Here is a 15859-nt window from a genome sequence, read left to right as displayed (position 1 = left end):
GAGAATGAAACTGACATGGCAGATATAGCTTGCTTATTTCGATCAGAGTTTACTTTTTTCAACTGCGGGCGCAGAGTAAGCAATGGCAAAGGAGAAGCGTGTAGGACACATAAGCAGTGCGCAAAATGCTCACAGCCATTAGTAAATTATTTTAAAAAGGTGCCTCTCAACACAAAAAGCACATTCAGTGTATTTACAGTGCATCTGGAAAGTCCAGATTTTTTTTATGTTACAGCCTTATTCCAAAATGGATTAAATTCATTCATTTCCTCTAAATTCCCCTTAATGACAATGTGAAAAAAAAATATTTATTTTTTAATTGTTTCAAATTTACTAAAAAATAAAAAAACTGAAAAATCACATGTCCATAAGTATTCACAGCCTTTGCCGTGAAGCTTTAAATTGAGCTCAGGTATATTCTGTTTCCACTGATCATTCTTGAGGTGTTTTAGCAACTTAATTGGAGTTCACCTGTGGTAAATTCATTTGATTGGACATGATTTAAAAAAGGCATACACCTGTCTATATAAGGTCCCAGGGTTGACAGTGCATGTCAAAGCACAAACCAAGGAACTGTCTGTAGACCTCCGAGACAGGATTGTCTCGAGGCACAAGACTGGGGAAGGTTACAGAAAATTTTATGCTGCTTCAGTAAGCACAGTGGCCTCCATTATCCGTAAGTGGAAGATGTTTGGAACCACCAGGACTCTTCCTAGAGCTGGCCGGCCATCTAAGCTGAGTGATCCGGGGGAGGTGATCAAGAACCCGATAGTCACTCTGTCTGAGCTCCAGCGTTCTTCTGTGGAGAGAAGAGAACCTTACAGAAGGACAACCATTTGTGCAGCAATCCACCAATCAGGCCTGCATGGCCAGTGGCCAGACGGAAGCCACTCCCTGCCTGGAAATTGCCAAAAGGCATCTGAAGGACTTTCAGACCATAAGAAACATAATTCTCTGGTCTGATGAGACTAAATTGAACTCTTTTGGGTGAATGCCAGGCGTTACGTTTGGACCATACCATACCATCCCTACAGTGAAGCACGGTGGTGGCAGCATCATGCTGTGGGGATGTATTTCAGCAGCAGGAACTGGAAGACTAGAGGGATAGAGGGAAGATGGATGCAGCAATGTACAGAGACATCCTGAATGAAAATCTGCTTCAGAGTGCTCTTGACCTCAGACTGGGGCGACAGTTCATCTTCCAGCAGGATAGTGACCCAAAGCACACTGCCAAAATATCAATGGAGTGGCTTCACAACAACTCAGTGAATGTCCTTGAGTGGCTCAGCCAGAGCCCAGACCTAAATCTTATTGAGTATCTCTGGAGAGATCTGAAAATGGCTGTACACCATTGCTTCTCATCCAACCTGATAGAACTTGAGAGGTACTGCAAAGAGGAATGAGCAAAATTTCCCAAAGACAGGTGTGCCAAGCTTGTGGCATCATATTCAAAAATACTTGAGGCTGTAATTGCTGCCAAAGATGCATCAACAAAGTATTGAGCAAAGGCTGTGAATACTTATGTACATGTGATTTTTCAGTTTTTTTATTTCTAATAAATTTGCAACAATTAAAAAAAATCGTATTTCACATTGTCAATATAGGATATTGTGTTTAGAATTTTGATGAACCAAATAAATTTTATCCATTTTGCAATTAGGCTGTAACGCAAAAAAATGTGGAAAAAGTGAAGCGCTATGATTACTTTCCGGATGTACCTTAAGGTCTTTGCACACTGAAGTCCTTTTTTTTTTCATATCTGGAAAATTTGTTACATCCACAAACCTTGCACACTGACTCCAATGTGTATTAATTAACCCATTACGAAATAAAACACAAAACATTTATGAGTCAATTTAAGCAGTGATGCTTTGTTCTCTCTCTTCTTCATAATAGAAAAAGAGAGACTAATAGCATTAGGCTACAAATCGTGTTCATTCAATACTGCATAAAAGGAAAGTAAAGTTCTCCTGCTTATCAAAGATCTAAATTAGATTATCCCCAAGCTTTTTTCAGGAAATCAGTGGAATTTTTATACATTGCTTGTGATACTTCACACATTTACGTACGTAAAGAAATCCAGAACAGAGACTGGCAGTACCATAGACGTTATAATAGATGGCAGCCATGTTGACATATCGTAGCAATGGACCGAAGCAGACCATGAGGCGTCTAGCTTTCTATTATAATGTCTATTGCCTGTATGTCAAAGGTATGGACAACACACACACACCCCAAACAGCAGCGGAGGTGCACCAGTTACTGCATCTAGGATAGGGTCTCTCAACTGTGCACCACATTCTGTCTTTATATTATGCACTGTGTTTGTCTGTGATGAAGGCTCAAGTGACGACATTCGTACCGCTTCTACCGTGGCTCTGAACTGTTAAAACACTTTTTAAAATGCTTTTTCGTGTTGAAATTTCAAAGGTAGTGTGTCTATACCAGGGCTATTCAATTAGTTTGTCTTGGGGTCCAGTTCACGAAAAGCATCCCAAATGAGGGGCTGGAGAGATATGACTTGCAATATAAGTGACGACACAACAGCAATAAATAAGCTCATATGCTGTATTTTTGCTCCTTAAGACACCCATGTTGGCTTTTTCTACATTAAAACGTTAATATGTTCTATTTTGAAACTACATAACATCACTGTATTGTACAATGTGCCTTTTTTACAAACATATTCAAATGTTGTATTTTCGAAGCAAAACAAAATCAGTGTATTGTAGGCTTCTACTACATTCAGACACAATAATATGTTATGTTTTAAACTGCGTAACAATTAGGGATGCAACGATTATAGATTTTGGTTGTACGATTATATAGTCTGAAGAATAATCATGGTTTCATGGTTATCGCAATTATTATGCATATATTAAATTCAAAATCACAAGAAAACTGCTTTTATTTTAAAGTGTTGTTTACTGCTGCTCAGTAACCATATACAGCACAAAATAATGATGAAAAAACAAACAATAGTCCATTTCTCTCTTTGGACTTAAAAAATAAATGAAACAGTTTTTGATTTAAACATGAGTGATAATTTTACAATGAAAATAAATGACAGAACAATGATTAAATAAATTAGAATAAATAAAAAATTGTATTTGTGTAATGTGTATAATTTAATGTATAATTTAAGCTATATATTAGCTAAGAATTCAAATGGAACTGTTGCTATTATCTGCATTCATACATAATAATTTTAATAATTTGTAATAATTCGTAAATCTTTTGTTTACATTGCACTGAAAGCGATGCACTTTTCTCACACTACAACGTGAGATAATTTCTACTGTGTATGCCTGGAGGGCGCGAGTGTGTTGGTCTGCTCTGCGAGCCATGTACGCACCGCTCCCAATATGTGCACGTCTCCATTGAAAATAAAAAAGTTGCGTGCGGAAAAGACGCAATATGTGAATAGCTTGTTGCTATACTTAATCCAACTTGCGTGCGTATTAACCCCAGTATAAGCTCGGAACTTTAAACTAGCACACAGCTGGCATAACTTTGTTTAGTTGCAACAGCGTGCAAAAGAAACGCGGCATTGAGAATCGTTTATGATTAATTAGTTCAGTACAGCACAAGCTGCAGTTGAAGGCTGCGCAAAGAGTTAGTCAAATGACATTAAGTGAGTGACATGAGCAGCAAAAAACATTTGGATATGTTTGTAGAAAAGGCCTTATGTACAAAAAACTGATATTGTTAATAGGGATGCAATGATTAGCTGATTTCAATATTAACTCATTACGGTTAATAATCATAAAGGCTTCTCAGTGCTGTGTCTTTTTTTGCACGGAACAAAACTGCTGCAACTAAACAAAGTTACAGCAACTGTGTGCTAGTTTAAAGTTCCGATAATATAGCGAGGCTAATACGTACGCACACTGGAATAAGTATAGCAGCAGGCTATTCACATATTGCGTCTTTTCCGAACGCAATTTCTTTATTTTCAATGGAGACGTGCACATGCGCATGGCTCGCAGAGTGAACAGATGCACTTGCGCCCTCCAGGCATACACTGTAGAAATTATCTCATGTTGTAGTGTGAGAATAGTGCATGGCTTTTAGTTCAATGTAAACAAAAGATACGTTTGATGAATTATAACAAACTATTAAAATGATTATGTACGTAGGAATGCAGATAATAGCAACAGTTTCATTTAAATTCTTAGCTAATATATATCTTAAATTAACATTATACAAATACTATTTTTATTTATTCTTATTTTTATTTATTTATTTATTGTTCTGTCATTTATTTTCATTGTAAAATGATCACTCATGTGAAAACTACGAAAATGTTTCATTTAATTTTAAGTCCAAAGAGAGAAATGGACTATTGTTTGTTTTTTCAATATTATTTTGTGCCGTATATGGTTACTGAGCAGCAGTAAACAAAGCTTATATACACTTAAACATAAGCAGTTTTCACGTGATTTTCTAAACTATAGTGTTTTAAATTTAATAAATGCATAATAATCGTGATAACCGTGAAACCATGATTATTCTTCAGACTATATAATCGTACAACCAAAATCTATAATCGTTGCATCCCTAATTGTTACGCAGTTTAAAACACAACATATGAATGTCTATGAATGTAGAACAAGCCTACTTCAGCAATACACTGATTTTGTTTTGCTTCGAGAATACAACATTTGAAAATTTTTGTAAAAAAAGGCACATTATACAATGCAGTGATGTTATGTAGTTTCAAAATAGAACATATTAACGTTTTAACGTAGAAAAAGCCAACATGGGTGTCTTAATGAGCAAAAATACAGCAAATGAGCTCTCATATTGCTGTTGTGTCGTCACTTTTATAGCAAGACATATCTCTCCAGACCCTCATTTGGGATGCTTTTCATGAACTGGCCCCCATGACAAACTAATTGAATAGCCCTGCTGTACAACATACAACCATTCGATTATTTATTCCACACAAAACACTAATCATATTACACCCTGAGTTGCTGTTACGACAAACTACTGTATACAAATGGGATTCTTTTTTTGTTGTATGCTGCATGTAATAAACCTTATATATTGTTTAATACAATCACAATTCTGAAGGGAGTTCATTTCATAGTATTTGACACTTGATGCAAGAAAGCCATTCTTGGGACTCAGTTTTTCATAAAAGCTTTTCAAGCATAACTCTTTCAGAGGAACTGATGGCTTTCACCAGCCCTGTTGCCTAGAGACACATTTACCACAACCCTTTGCTTCCAACAGCAGCGTCTCTGAAGAACTAAATGTGTAAAAAGCAAATAAACTGTTACATTAACAGTTTCCAGATAGCATTAACAACCAAGAGGATCATTTTAGTGCACAATGTTTACTTTAACCCCTTAAATCTAGAACTTAGGGTTGCAAATCTTCAATGCTTTAGACAAATTTAAGATGGGTCTCATTTTAAGACATTTGTCAGGTGGTAGCTGATGTTCAAAAGGCTAACTAAAACAAAGGCTAGGCACATTTAAAGGGATAGTTCACCCAAAAAAGAAAAGTTTACTGTAGACTCTCCCTCAGTTTTTGTTCAACCCAAAAGAAGATATTTTGAAGAAAGCCAAAAACATGTCACTATTGACTTCCATAGTAGGAAAAACAAATATGGAGGTCAATCGTTAAAGGTTTTTAGCTTTCTTCAGAATATCTTCTATTATGTTCAACTGATGAAACAAATTTTAAGGGTCAAGTAACCAAAACACATTTTTTTGAGATGTTGACAGTCATATACTGTATGTGTCCCACTTTGCTAAAAACACTTTTATGACATATATTTTACAAAAAAAGTTTGAGGTTTAAAAAGAAATTCGGAAATTGTGTCACAGCCATGAGATCCTTGTGTAAATTCCACCTTGGAGACTGGATGTCTGTACTGGCCGGTACAACTTGACGTCTTTGAGTTTAATCATTAAGAAAAGACTTGGTTCGAACCAATCAGCGCGCTATAATATGCATTATATAGCTTTGAAGACTCCTTTTACCTGACATGGTTTTCAGAGAGACGCCACGTTGTGTTGTCAACAGTAATTAAAACAAATAGAAGAACAATAATCATTTGTGGACATGGTTCATTGCTGTTGAGTTTATAAATGTGTCGCATGGAAGGTTTTGTTTCCCCGCTATGAGAGCATGTGGCGTGTGGACCCACATGTGTAAATCAAAAATATGTTTGTAAGGAATGTTTTCCTTACAGCTTTTCACATCTGGAAGTGGTGTAATCTGGATTTGCCACTCGTTTTATAATTTTTTTTTAAATCACTGTTTGTGTTGATTGTCCTGTCTCTATGGATTTGGTAAGTGTGTGATCAATGTACTTTTTTTATGATGGCAAAGTTGGTTAGTATCGTCAGCAGTACTCTTTCAGTTTTTAAAGACATACCTTAATCAAAATGATTTAGTTACTAAGTTTACAGTAATATCACTACAATATTAAGGTCTGAAAGATTCGCTGTAAATGCTGCTCTCTGAATGTAAACATCTAAACACCTTAATCAAACTATCCTGTTGTGTAGGATTTTCGCCGCATTTTGTGACAGGATAGTCTATACAAATATGGATGTTTGATAATATTCAAAAGAAGAAACACTCAGAAAGCAACTCATGTAAACACCTCCATCATATTATTAATCAGATTCATTCATAATCTGTGGTTGCCACAGTGGAATGAACTGGCAACTTATCCAGCATATGTTTTTTACGTAGCAGATGCTCTTCCAGCTGCAACCCATCACTGGGAAACATCCACACACACTTATTCACACACATACACTACGGACAATTTAGCTTACCCAATTCACCTATACCATATGTTTTTGGACTTGTGGGGGAAACCGAAGCACCCAGTGGAAACCCATGCAAACACGGGGAGAACATGCAAACTCCACACAGAATGAGCAAATGTTGACAATTTTCAGGGTTTTTTTTGTGAACTGTCCCTTTATGGTTATGAAAATATTAATAAAATAACAAATGTGTATTTTATAATATTATATTAAATGCCAGAGCCAGCAGAGAAGGACACCAAAAACAAAATCACAGTCAGAATCACAGGTTGTATTTAGTTTTTTAAGAATTTCTTTCTCCTAAAACTTCCTAGGCTTTATTAAAAAGAGACAAAATTAGATAATTTGACTGACGGATTAAACCAGATAAATGTGGCTGGCATGGCTTAGATAACTTAGTTTTTATATTCATTTTATAAAAAAAATATTCATATGAAACTTATCATTTGTCTTGGGTGTTTCCTCAACTTTGCCCTGAGATGCTGGAATAGATTCATAAAGTTATGAATGTAAAGTTATTTAATGACTTCTCCAATCTTTGATAGCAGAATTCTGGGAAAGTTTGCTGAGAAAACTTTGCTAAGATGTCATCTTAAATTCAGGAAAAAAAAAGATTAGCACCTCATTTGTAGTTTTTTCCTATTTGAATGTAAAATCTATATGTGTGTGCGTATGTAGTAAACCGCATGAAAACAGATCAGCTCAGCTGCGTTACAAAACAGCATGTGTATTGAAGACTCTTCCAAAAGGCTATCTGTGAAGGTCAGCATCATCACCATGGCAACAGCTACAAATGCTAAGGCTCCATGCCTGATATTCCCTTTGAGAGCAAGTAAGTTCTGACCGAAGCTTTATAACCTTGTTTTTCACCGCACGTCCTTCCTCTCTTTATGTCACAACAGCTCTAAGCACATTTTCAATTTTGTTTCACCTCGGGGCGCTGACACCAAAAAAGCGTTAAAAGCAAATTACGTCCACTAAACTCATCAATTTTGTGGTGAACTCTGCAGGACGCTATTAAAAGTCTTTGCACATACAACTTCGGGGCACGGAAAATAACTTTAAAGTGTAATGCAACTAATACATCTAGTCGTTTCAAGCCCAACGGGACATACTGTACCATTCTCTGCACAAAGACCAGCGACTGGAAACAGCCTCCGGCAGAAGAAGTAACTGTCATCAATCTCAATGACCATGAAAAAGCCACTTTCTTCCTTCAGCAACTCTCGGAGACACCGTCTGTTTCATAAACAGTTCCCATAAGAACCTTTCGAGCACCTCAAAGAATAACATCCCTGATTGAAGTTCAAACCGTCAAACCATCAAGCGACTCAAGCAATCGACAGTTCAAATGGCCAGTCAGTACTAGTTAGTTCTAGGCAGATTTGACATAGGAGGGAGGGGTTACCTGTGTACAAGGAGATGTAGGCAGAATCGATGACCTCATATTTGAGTCCTGGCAGGAAAGGGCGCCACTGTAATGAAGACAAAGAGAGATAGTTAGAGAGCAAATGGTTCTCAAGCCTCATATTGCATAGACATGGTTGGCAAACAGACCATTCTTAAGCTGCACGATGCATATCAGACTGGCAAGCAGAGATGGCAAAAGTACACAAATCCTATACTTAAGTAAAAGTACAGATGTTTAAAATGACTCTGGTAAAAGTTGAAGTACTGATTACACTTTTGTACTTAAGTATAAGTAAAGAAGTACGGTCTCAAAAATGTACTTAAGTAAAAAGTACCCAATACTACTACACGTTTTCCCTCATGTATCATCATCCTGATGCAAACTCAGTGTTCATCATGTAGTTTTGCGGCTGTTGGAATAAAAACAACAGCTGCCATTCATGTTCATATACTCTAAAAATAATTCTGTAGGCCTGTATGTCTTTATAAATAATGTCTTACATTTTACACTGAATTCTGTCCAAAACATATTGCATTTTTAAAATTTTATATTTGAATATTTTTTTATTGAATATATTAAAAATATATTTTCATATTTGACTGCTAAATATATATTTTTTTGCTTTAGCAGCTCTTATACATAAGCCGTTATTTTAGTGTTTGTTTCCCCAGGGTATTGTGGATTGTAAATGCTTTTATTCTATGCTAAAAGCTACATACACAGACATGACTACAACCTACAAAACATGTGCATGATCTTTTAATCACGTGATGAATTCATGATCTTTTGCATTATATTTTCATTCATGAATTGCCCACTAGTTACTTTTGTTGTTGTAAATCATTTGTAAAAAAAATGAATTAAAGATTAATATGTAAACTCATAGTCATTGAAAAAAATCAAATGAAAAATGTTAAACAGCATAAATCCTCTATTAAGAAATATGAACTCATCGGAATTAAGAGGAATAAATCTAAATGCATAACGTTGTTATAAATAATTTGATTGTTTTATTAGTAAATGTACAAATCTTTACAAAAAAAAGCACTTTTTTTCAGTATTAGACTGAAGGACCAAAGAAATCCCCTGCAGTGTGATCGGAAGTGGATGGAAGACTCTAACCTTAAGCATTTGTGTGGCATATTTTTGAAAGGGAATGTGTCTCTCTTGTTTACCTGTGATCTGATCGAGCATAACGTGTCTTATTACCGTGTAAACAGGGCAGTATTAGTCATGTTAAATTCGCCATCCCCCTTTGTCTCATCTGCGTAGTCATCCTTGCCTTTCTCATAGTAGTCTTTATAAAATAAAGCGTGATAGTTTTGGTTGAAAAAGCCATGCACTGCAGCACGCAGCCGCACAGTGACAAAAAATAGACTGAATGCATCAAAGAGGCGCTCAAATTGGTCAATGACAAGAAAATATAAATCGCGTCACCAACCACATGAAAACAATAGTAACGAGCCTAATTTAAAAATGTAAGGAGTAGAAAGAACAGATATTTGTGTAAAATAGTAAGGAGAAAAAGTAAAAAGTAGTCAAAAAATAAGTACTGGAGTAAAGTATTGATACCAGAATAATCTACTTAAGTAAAGTAACAAAGTATTTGTACTTGGTTACTTGCCATCTCTGCTGGCAAGTCTTGCTTGAATTCAAGGGGTTTTGATGATTTCTGGGAATCAGGGCTCATGAGATTCTACCAACCCACTAGGAAATAATATTTAGATCCCAATTTAACACAGTGAGGTATTCTGAAAAAGAAACAGTTGCAAGATTTGATGACATTAATGGGTAGATTTACAAACTGTCGTTTTGGCGTTAAAACTGTACTGCCGTCTATATAATGGAGAAAATGACTGCATGCCTATAATTGAAGACTGATCATTTTTAGATGAGGTGGAAAAGGATTAGTAATTAAAAAAGATATTTAGGTATGTACACTTAGGGCCCTATCATACACATGGCGCAATAAGGCGCAAGACGTGTATGGCGTGATTTGTTGCTATTTTCAGACCAGCACAACCCTAATTTTCACATTTTGCGCCACGTTGTTAAATTGCAAATCCATTTGCGCTACTTTGTGGACTCATGGGTCCTGAAATACTGAAATAGACCGCGCCATTGACCAAGTAAAAGCTGGTCTAAAGTCCAGTGCAGACCTATGCAGGTCCAAATGCTTAATACACACAGGATGATACACACATCAATACACAAATATCTTTATATATGAAAAAAATAAAGGATTAAGTTGTTACAAAAATTATTATTTACTACATAGATATGAAAACCACTATCTTCATGACCATTTGCATTTGTATAATGTCATTAATATTAGCAGTATTATATGGGGCATGAAAATAGGATGTGTGTTTGGATATAACTCAATTTTTGACCACACTTCGTTATTTTTGTTCATTTATTCGTTTGGAAATTAGAACTGAATTTAGAAATAGTTTTGAAACAAATCTTTGTGCTTAACAAACAAAGCTAAATATGTAGGCTAATGGATGTCTTCAGTGGAGTGCGTACAACACAGTGTCCTTATCCACAAAAGTAAAGTAATAAAGTAAAGAGTTAAAGTAAAGAGAAAGTAAAGAGGTCACATGGAGGCGGTGCGTTCTTTATCCTTGCGCTGCAGGTGGTCTGTTAAACTGTTTTCTCGCTAGAGAAGCGTTCAGTTTTTCCACTCACAAAGTCTGCCATGTAAATAGCAAATGCACCATGGCTCTTAAAGGGAATGGGAGATGAGACTCTGATTGGTTTAATGCATGTTATGCTCAAAACACACCCGTAACTCATTAAGAAAATAAGCACAACCCTGTTAGACCATGTGCCGTGGGGTAAAGCATATTTTTCTGTCCTTAAAGTAGCAAAAGTGGATTCGGACACACTCTTAATGCTTGTAAGCAATGCGCTTTGGACTTTGTGCCTAGATCATTAAAATAGAGCCTTTAGAGCAGGGGCCACCAAACTTGTTCCTGGAGGGCCAGTGTCCTGCAAATTTTAGCTCCAACCCTAATCAAACACACCTCAATGAGCTTATCAAGGTCTTACTAGGTATACTTGAAACACCCAGGCAGGTGTGTTGAGGCAAGATGGAGCTAAACCCTGCAGGGACATAGGCCATCCAGGAACGAGATTGGTGACCCCTGCCTTAGAAGTTATATAACCTATCCTAAATGTAACCTGCTTGTGTAGTTTGATGTACAAATGGCAACATCATATTTAAATATTGTACCATAATTAACTGTCATAATAAAAAATGTAACTGGTAATGATTCTTATAGTGTTCTTCATGGACTTTTTGTTCCAGACACGGATTTGAAAGGGAAAAGATCTCAAATTAAAAAAAGATTCTCCCACCATAAACTTGAGTTCTTTGCATCAAATATTGTTTTGTAAGTGGGTGTTTTTAGCCAGAAGAAGTGACATATTAGACCTGACAGTCAAAAGCCTTTATTCTAAGTCTGGCAACAAAATATTAAAAGGGAAAGTACAGTACAAAGTGATACCTCAACAAAGGTTGTCTCTAGAAAAAATATAACTAAAAGATTAAGGCTGTCAAAACCCCTTTGTGCCAGTAGATGAATGGCTGTTCAAAGTTTAAAGTAGATTGAATGGCAAGTTTCTGGAACTGGCAGAGCATTGCCACGGTGTGGTTGAGGCTAGTTGAAACAACATTTAATAAAGGCCAATGATGCAGGACAACCTTTTGGGAACACATGGAAAAACCCACAGGTTAATTTTGAAAATGTGCCCAGGGTAACATTTTTGAGAACCAACAAATATGTGCTCACTGGTACATATGGTATAAAATTTGTGCAAAATGGATGCTATGGGTTGGTATTTTCAGGAGTGACTGGTTTGATCGGTAGCTCACTATGAACAGCATCAGACTTGGGACACAAAGCAGTTCGAGGGATTCAAGTCTGGCGATGGATGGTTCCAGAAACCAAGTAAAACCAAACCAATAAAAGCAGTGTGGGGTTGTGGTAGAAGCACGTGGCCCATGCTTTTCTATTGTAGTTTGCATTTGAAAACACTATTGGTTGGGTTTAGAGAACGACTCAAACCGAGGACTCAAGAGATAAATTGATCAATTCGTTTTCCGCCTCTGACTGCCTATGATTTGATTATGTCCTTTTGATGTGATGAACAAACAACTCAAACCCGACAGAAGACTTGACAGGTATCTACAGTAGATAGCTCGCTGGGCACAGTGTAGATGAAATTTCGTAGCCCGACTGAAAAAACAAAAGACCCGACACTTTGGGCTACCAGATTTTGTGAACCCTGCTCGAAAAAGGAACAAATCAGCTCCCAGAAATGATCAAATGTGCAATCAAGACTTAAAACACACCAGTTTAGCTGTGCCTTTACTGAATGAGCACTGTGCAACACTCTATGCTATGTCTTTTTTTTCATTCCTCTAAAACTTGTTTTAACTCATTTTAATCGGTTTTAAATAATTTACATTCTTTGTTGTTTTGTTTTGATTTATTTTTGCTGGTTCGAGCCCCGGCTGGGTCAGTCGGCATTTCTCTGTGGAGTTTGCAAGCTCTTCCTGTGTTCGCGTGGGTTTCCTCCTAGGTGAGTTGGGTAGGCAAAATTTTGTGTAGTGTGTGTATGTCCTGGTCCTCCAGGGGTGTGTTTCCCAAACAACAACATAACTCGCGGCTGAACTATAATAGCACGGTGCATCATTTGGGAAAAGAACGATGTAGCGACGAGTGTTTCCCAAAACCCGTAGTTTCTCTGTCACAGATCCGTCATTTGAACCATGTTAGTTATAACGTAAAACGTCCATAATGACGCTCTAAAAGATGTGGAGTAACAACTCCTTTAGAGGAAAAAAAACATAACTTTTGTGCAAATTATTCTTTTACGCACACTTATTTAAAAAAATCCAAGATTAGTTTCTGTAAAACATGCCCTCTTTTTCCATATAAATTGAAATATATGTAAACGACATATATAGGACTTTACAATATATTAGTTTCCTTTACAAATATTATTTAGAATATTCCATATAAAATCACTTAGCTAACATGTATTTTAATCTCATATATAAATCATATCATTAATGGTTGTAGCTAATTTACAGTAGGCCATTTAATAAGAAATGAAAAAAAAATTAATAATTATACACTTAATAATAATAATAATAATAATAATAATACATTTATTAAAAAAATATTACTAAGTATATATTGTTTATTTATTTTTTTAAAGTCTACTTTAACAATTTGACACATTCAAACCACTGCAGAAATGTTCTAACCAACAAGCCCATGTCGGCACAGTTACATTTCTTAATAAATAACCTACTATATATATATATATATATATATATATATATATATATATATATATATATATATATATATATATATATATATATATATGTATATTGTCACGATCATCAGCGATCATAACTCCCAGATCGCTGGATCTCACACACATGGACTACAATTCTGCTATTAATGGACTACATATTCAGTCATGCCACACACATACTCACACCTGCTCCAAGTCTCTACTGATTACACTCGCACCACCTGAGCATTGTCAAAGACTGATTACAGACACTATTTAAACAGCACACACTCTCACTTCCATTGCCAAGTCTTGTTATCTGTAAAGTGACATTTCAACGCGGTCTCCTAGTCTTGTTTTCCTGTGTTTTGACCCTAGTCTTGTTTACCTTGTTCTCCCTGTCTGCCGCCAGCCTTCTGACCTCTCGCCTGGTACATTTGACTACAATTCTGGACTGCCTTTATACATCTGTTTGCACCTGTGTTGACCATTGCTTGCCTGACTTTGATTAAACCTGCAAGTGGATCCAAATTTCAGTTGTCTGTGTCACTCCCCGTGTTATTTATATATATATATATATATATATATGTGTGTGTATATGTATATGTATATGTGTATATATATATATATATATATATATATATATATATGTGTATATATATAAAAACATCAATAGATCCTTTGTGGAATCATGTGGACCTTTTTAGACTGTCAAGAAAAATGCATTGATGACCAATGAATGAAACTATGAAAGAAGAAGGGAAATCTGCATTGCTATTACTGCAACTTCAAGCAAGGTCACCCTCAATAAAGTGATTCCCCTTACCAATCACGACTAAACACATAGAAGGAAATGAGAGACACACTCACATCAACAGTAGCTTCTTCGGGAGTGTACCTACAAACCATCCGACAGACTACAATTCTTTTAACGACGTTTTGCAATTACCATGTCACTTCTGCTTATGCTTGCTGTAATGAGGGGAGACAGGCCATTTTCAAGAGCCAAACACACACATACACACACTCATTACATTATCGCAGAAGGACCAGTAAAGACGGAAATATGTTTAGTTTGAAGGGCAAAGAATATGATTTGTTTGAAGTGAGCATATTTTTTTATGAAAACATTTTCATATTTCATTTCCATTTTTTGACTTCATAAGTACAGTTTTTCCCAACTGGTTACACACATTTTCTGAAAGCATGTCCCATATTGTCAGAACTCTACACACAAATCAAAAAACACGCACACATTGGGCAAAACCCTTCAATTCTCCTGCAAAACGAAACTTTACATTCAAAACAATGTAATTTTTTTTCTCAAAATGGTATTTTGTTTTCAAATGACACACACAAACCATCACAGGAATAGACATTTTAAATAGACATAAAAACCGGTTGATCACTGATGTCCTTAATGTAAAACACTATGACCACTTCTTCTCCATTCATCATGATGACTTACTTTAAGCCTTTTTTTGTTCAGTGTTACACTTACTACAGACAGTACACAGGCCTACATAAGTGCATTGTAAAATATTTTAGAATATTGTTTTTATAGAAAACACAAATACACGGTACCAAATATATTTTCCGACAAAAACTGTATACACAGTGTTTATCCCAAACAACACAAAGTTGCACATAACGTGGTCTACATATGCCATCAACAAAATACAGCTACTGTAAAAAAAAAAAAGTGTGCATTTCGGTCATACACTTTCCATCCCCAGGCAGAAAAAAATTACTCAATAGCATTAAGGAATGGAGAATATGGATGGAGATAAACAACTAAAAAACATAGGTGGGCAGTGAACCAGATGAACTCTGATTTCTAAATTGCAGTTCTGTGTGAGAGATGTTTACCTATGTGATGAGTTAGTATGCAAAGTAGGGCAACTGACTTCACAATTTTGAATGACAGTGTGTTCCTTGTGAAAACAAGAGATTTTCTGCATGAAAATTGCCATGCCAAATGCAGAGAATTGTGTGTAGTGTTTTGAAAAAAGTGTGTTTTAAACCTGCAATTTGAGTGTAAAGCAGGAATAGGGTACATGCCGAGCTAGTGTGTTTCCCATAGTGATACACTTCCGGTGACCTGTTATTGTGAGTTTTTTTTCCATTTTATACAGTTCGTTTCACAGCATCGATGTTGTAATGTAATTCAAATACAATCAGTTAAACAGACATTGGCATTCATTTAGTTGCTCAATCGTAAAACGAGACAAAAAGCCGATTGCTCGCACGCGCCCGCCAGAATTGGCAGGCTAGCGCAGAAGCTCCATTAAATATACTGGGGTAAAATAAATGCTCATATAATAAGGACATGGCG

General features: G+C 36.0%; 1 protein-coding gene across 1 annotated transcript in view; it reads right to left on the bottom strand.

The window, feature by feature from the left end:
- Positions 1 to 15859, bottom strand: part of b4galnt4a (beta-1,4-N-acetyl-galactosaminyl transferase 4a) — a 407281-nt gene that overhangs the window by 28866 nt on the left and 362556 nt on the right. Inside the window, exon 9 of the mRNA XM_056452299.1 lies at positions 8206 to 8272. Within this exon, the coding sequence (XP_056308274.1) occupies positions 8206 to 8272 (67 nt within the window). The remainder of the gene's footprint in view (positions 1 to 8205; positions 8273 to 15859) is intronic.

The sequence above is a fragment of the Danio aesculapii genome, chromosome 25 (genome assembly GCF_903798145.1).
Source record: "Danio aesculapii chromosome 25, fDanAes4.1, whole genome shotgun sequence".
Taxonomy (NCBI): domain Eukaryota; kingdom Metazoa; phylum Chordata; class Actinopteri; order Cypriniformes; family Danionidae; genus Danio; species Danio aesculapii.
Note: the sequence above shows the minus strand (reverse complement) of the source record. Positions and strands in the feature narration are given on the sequence as shown.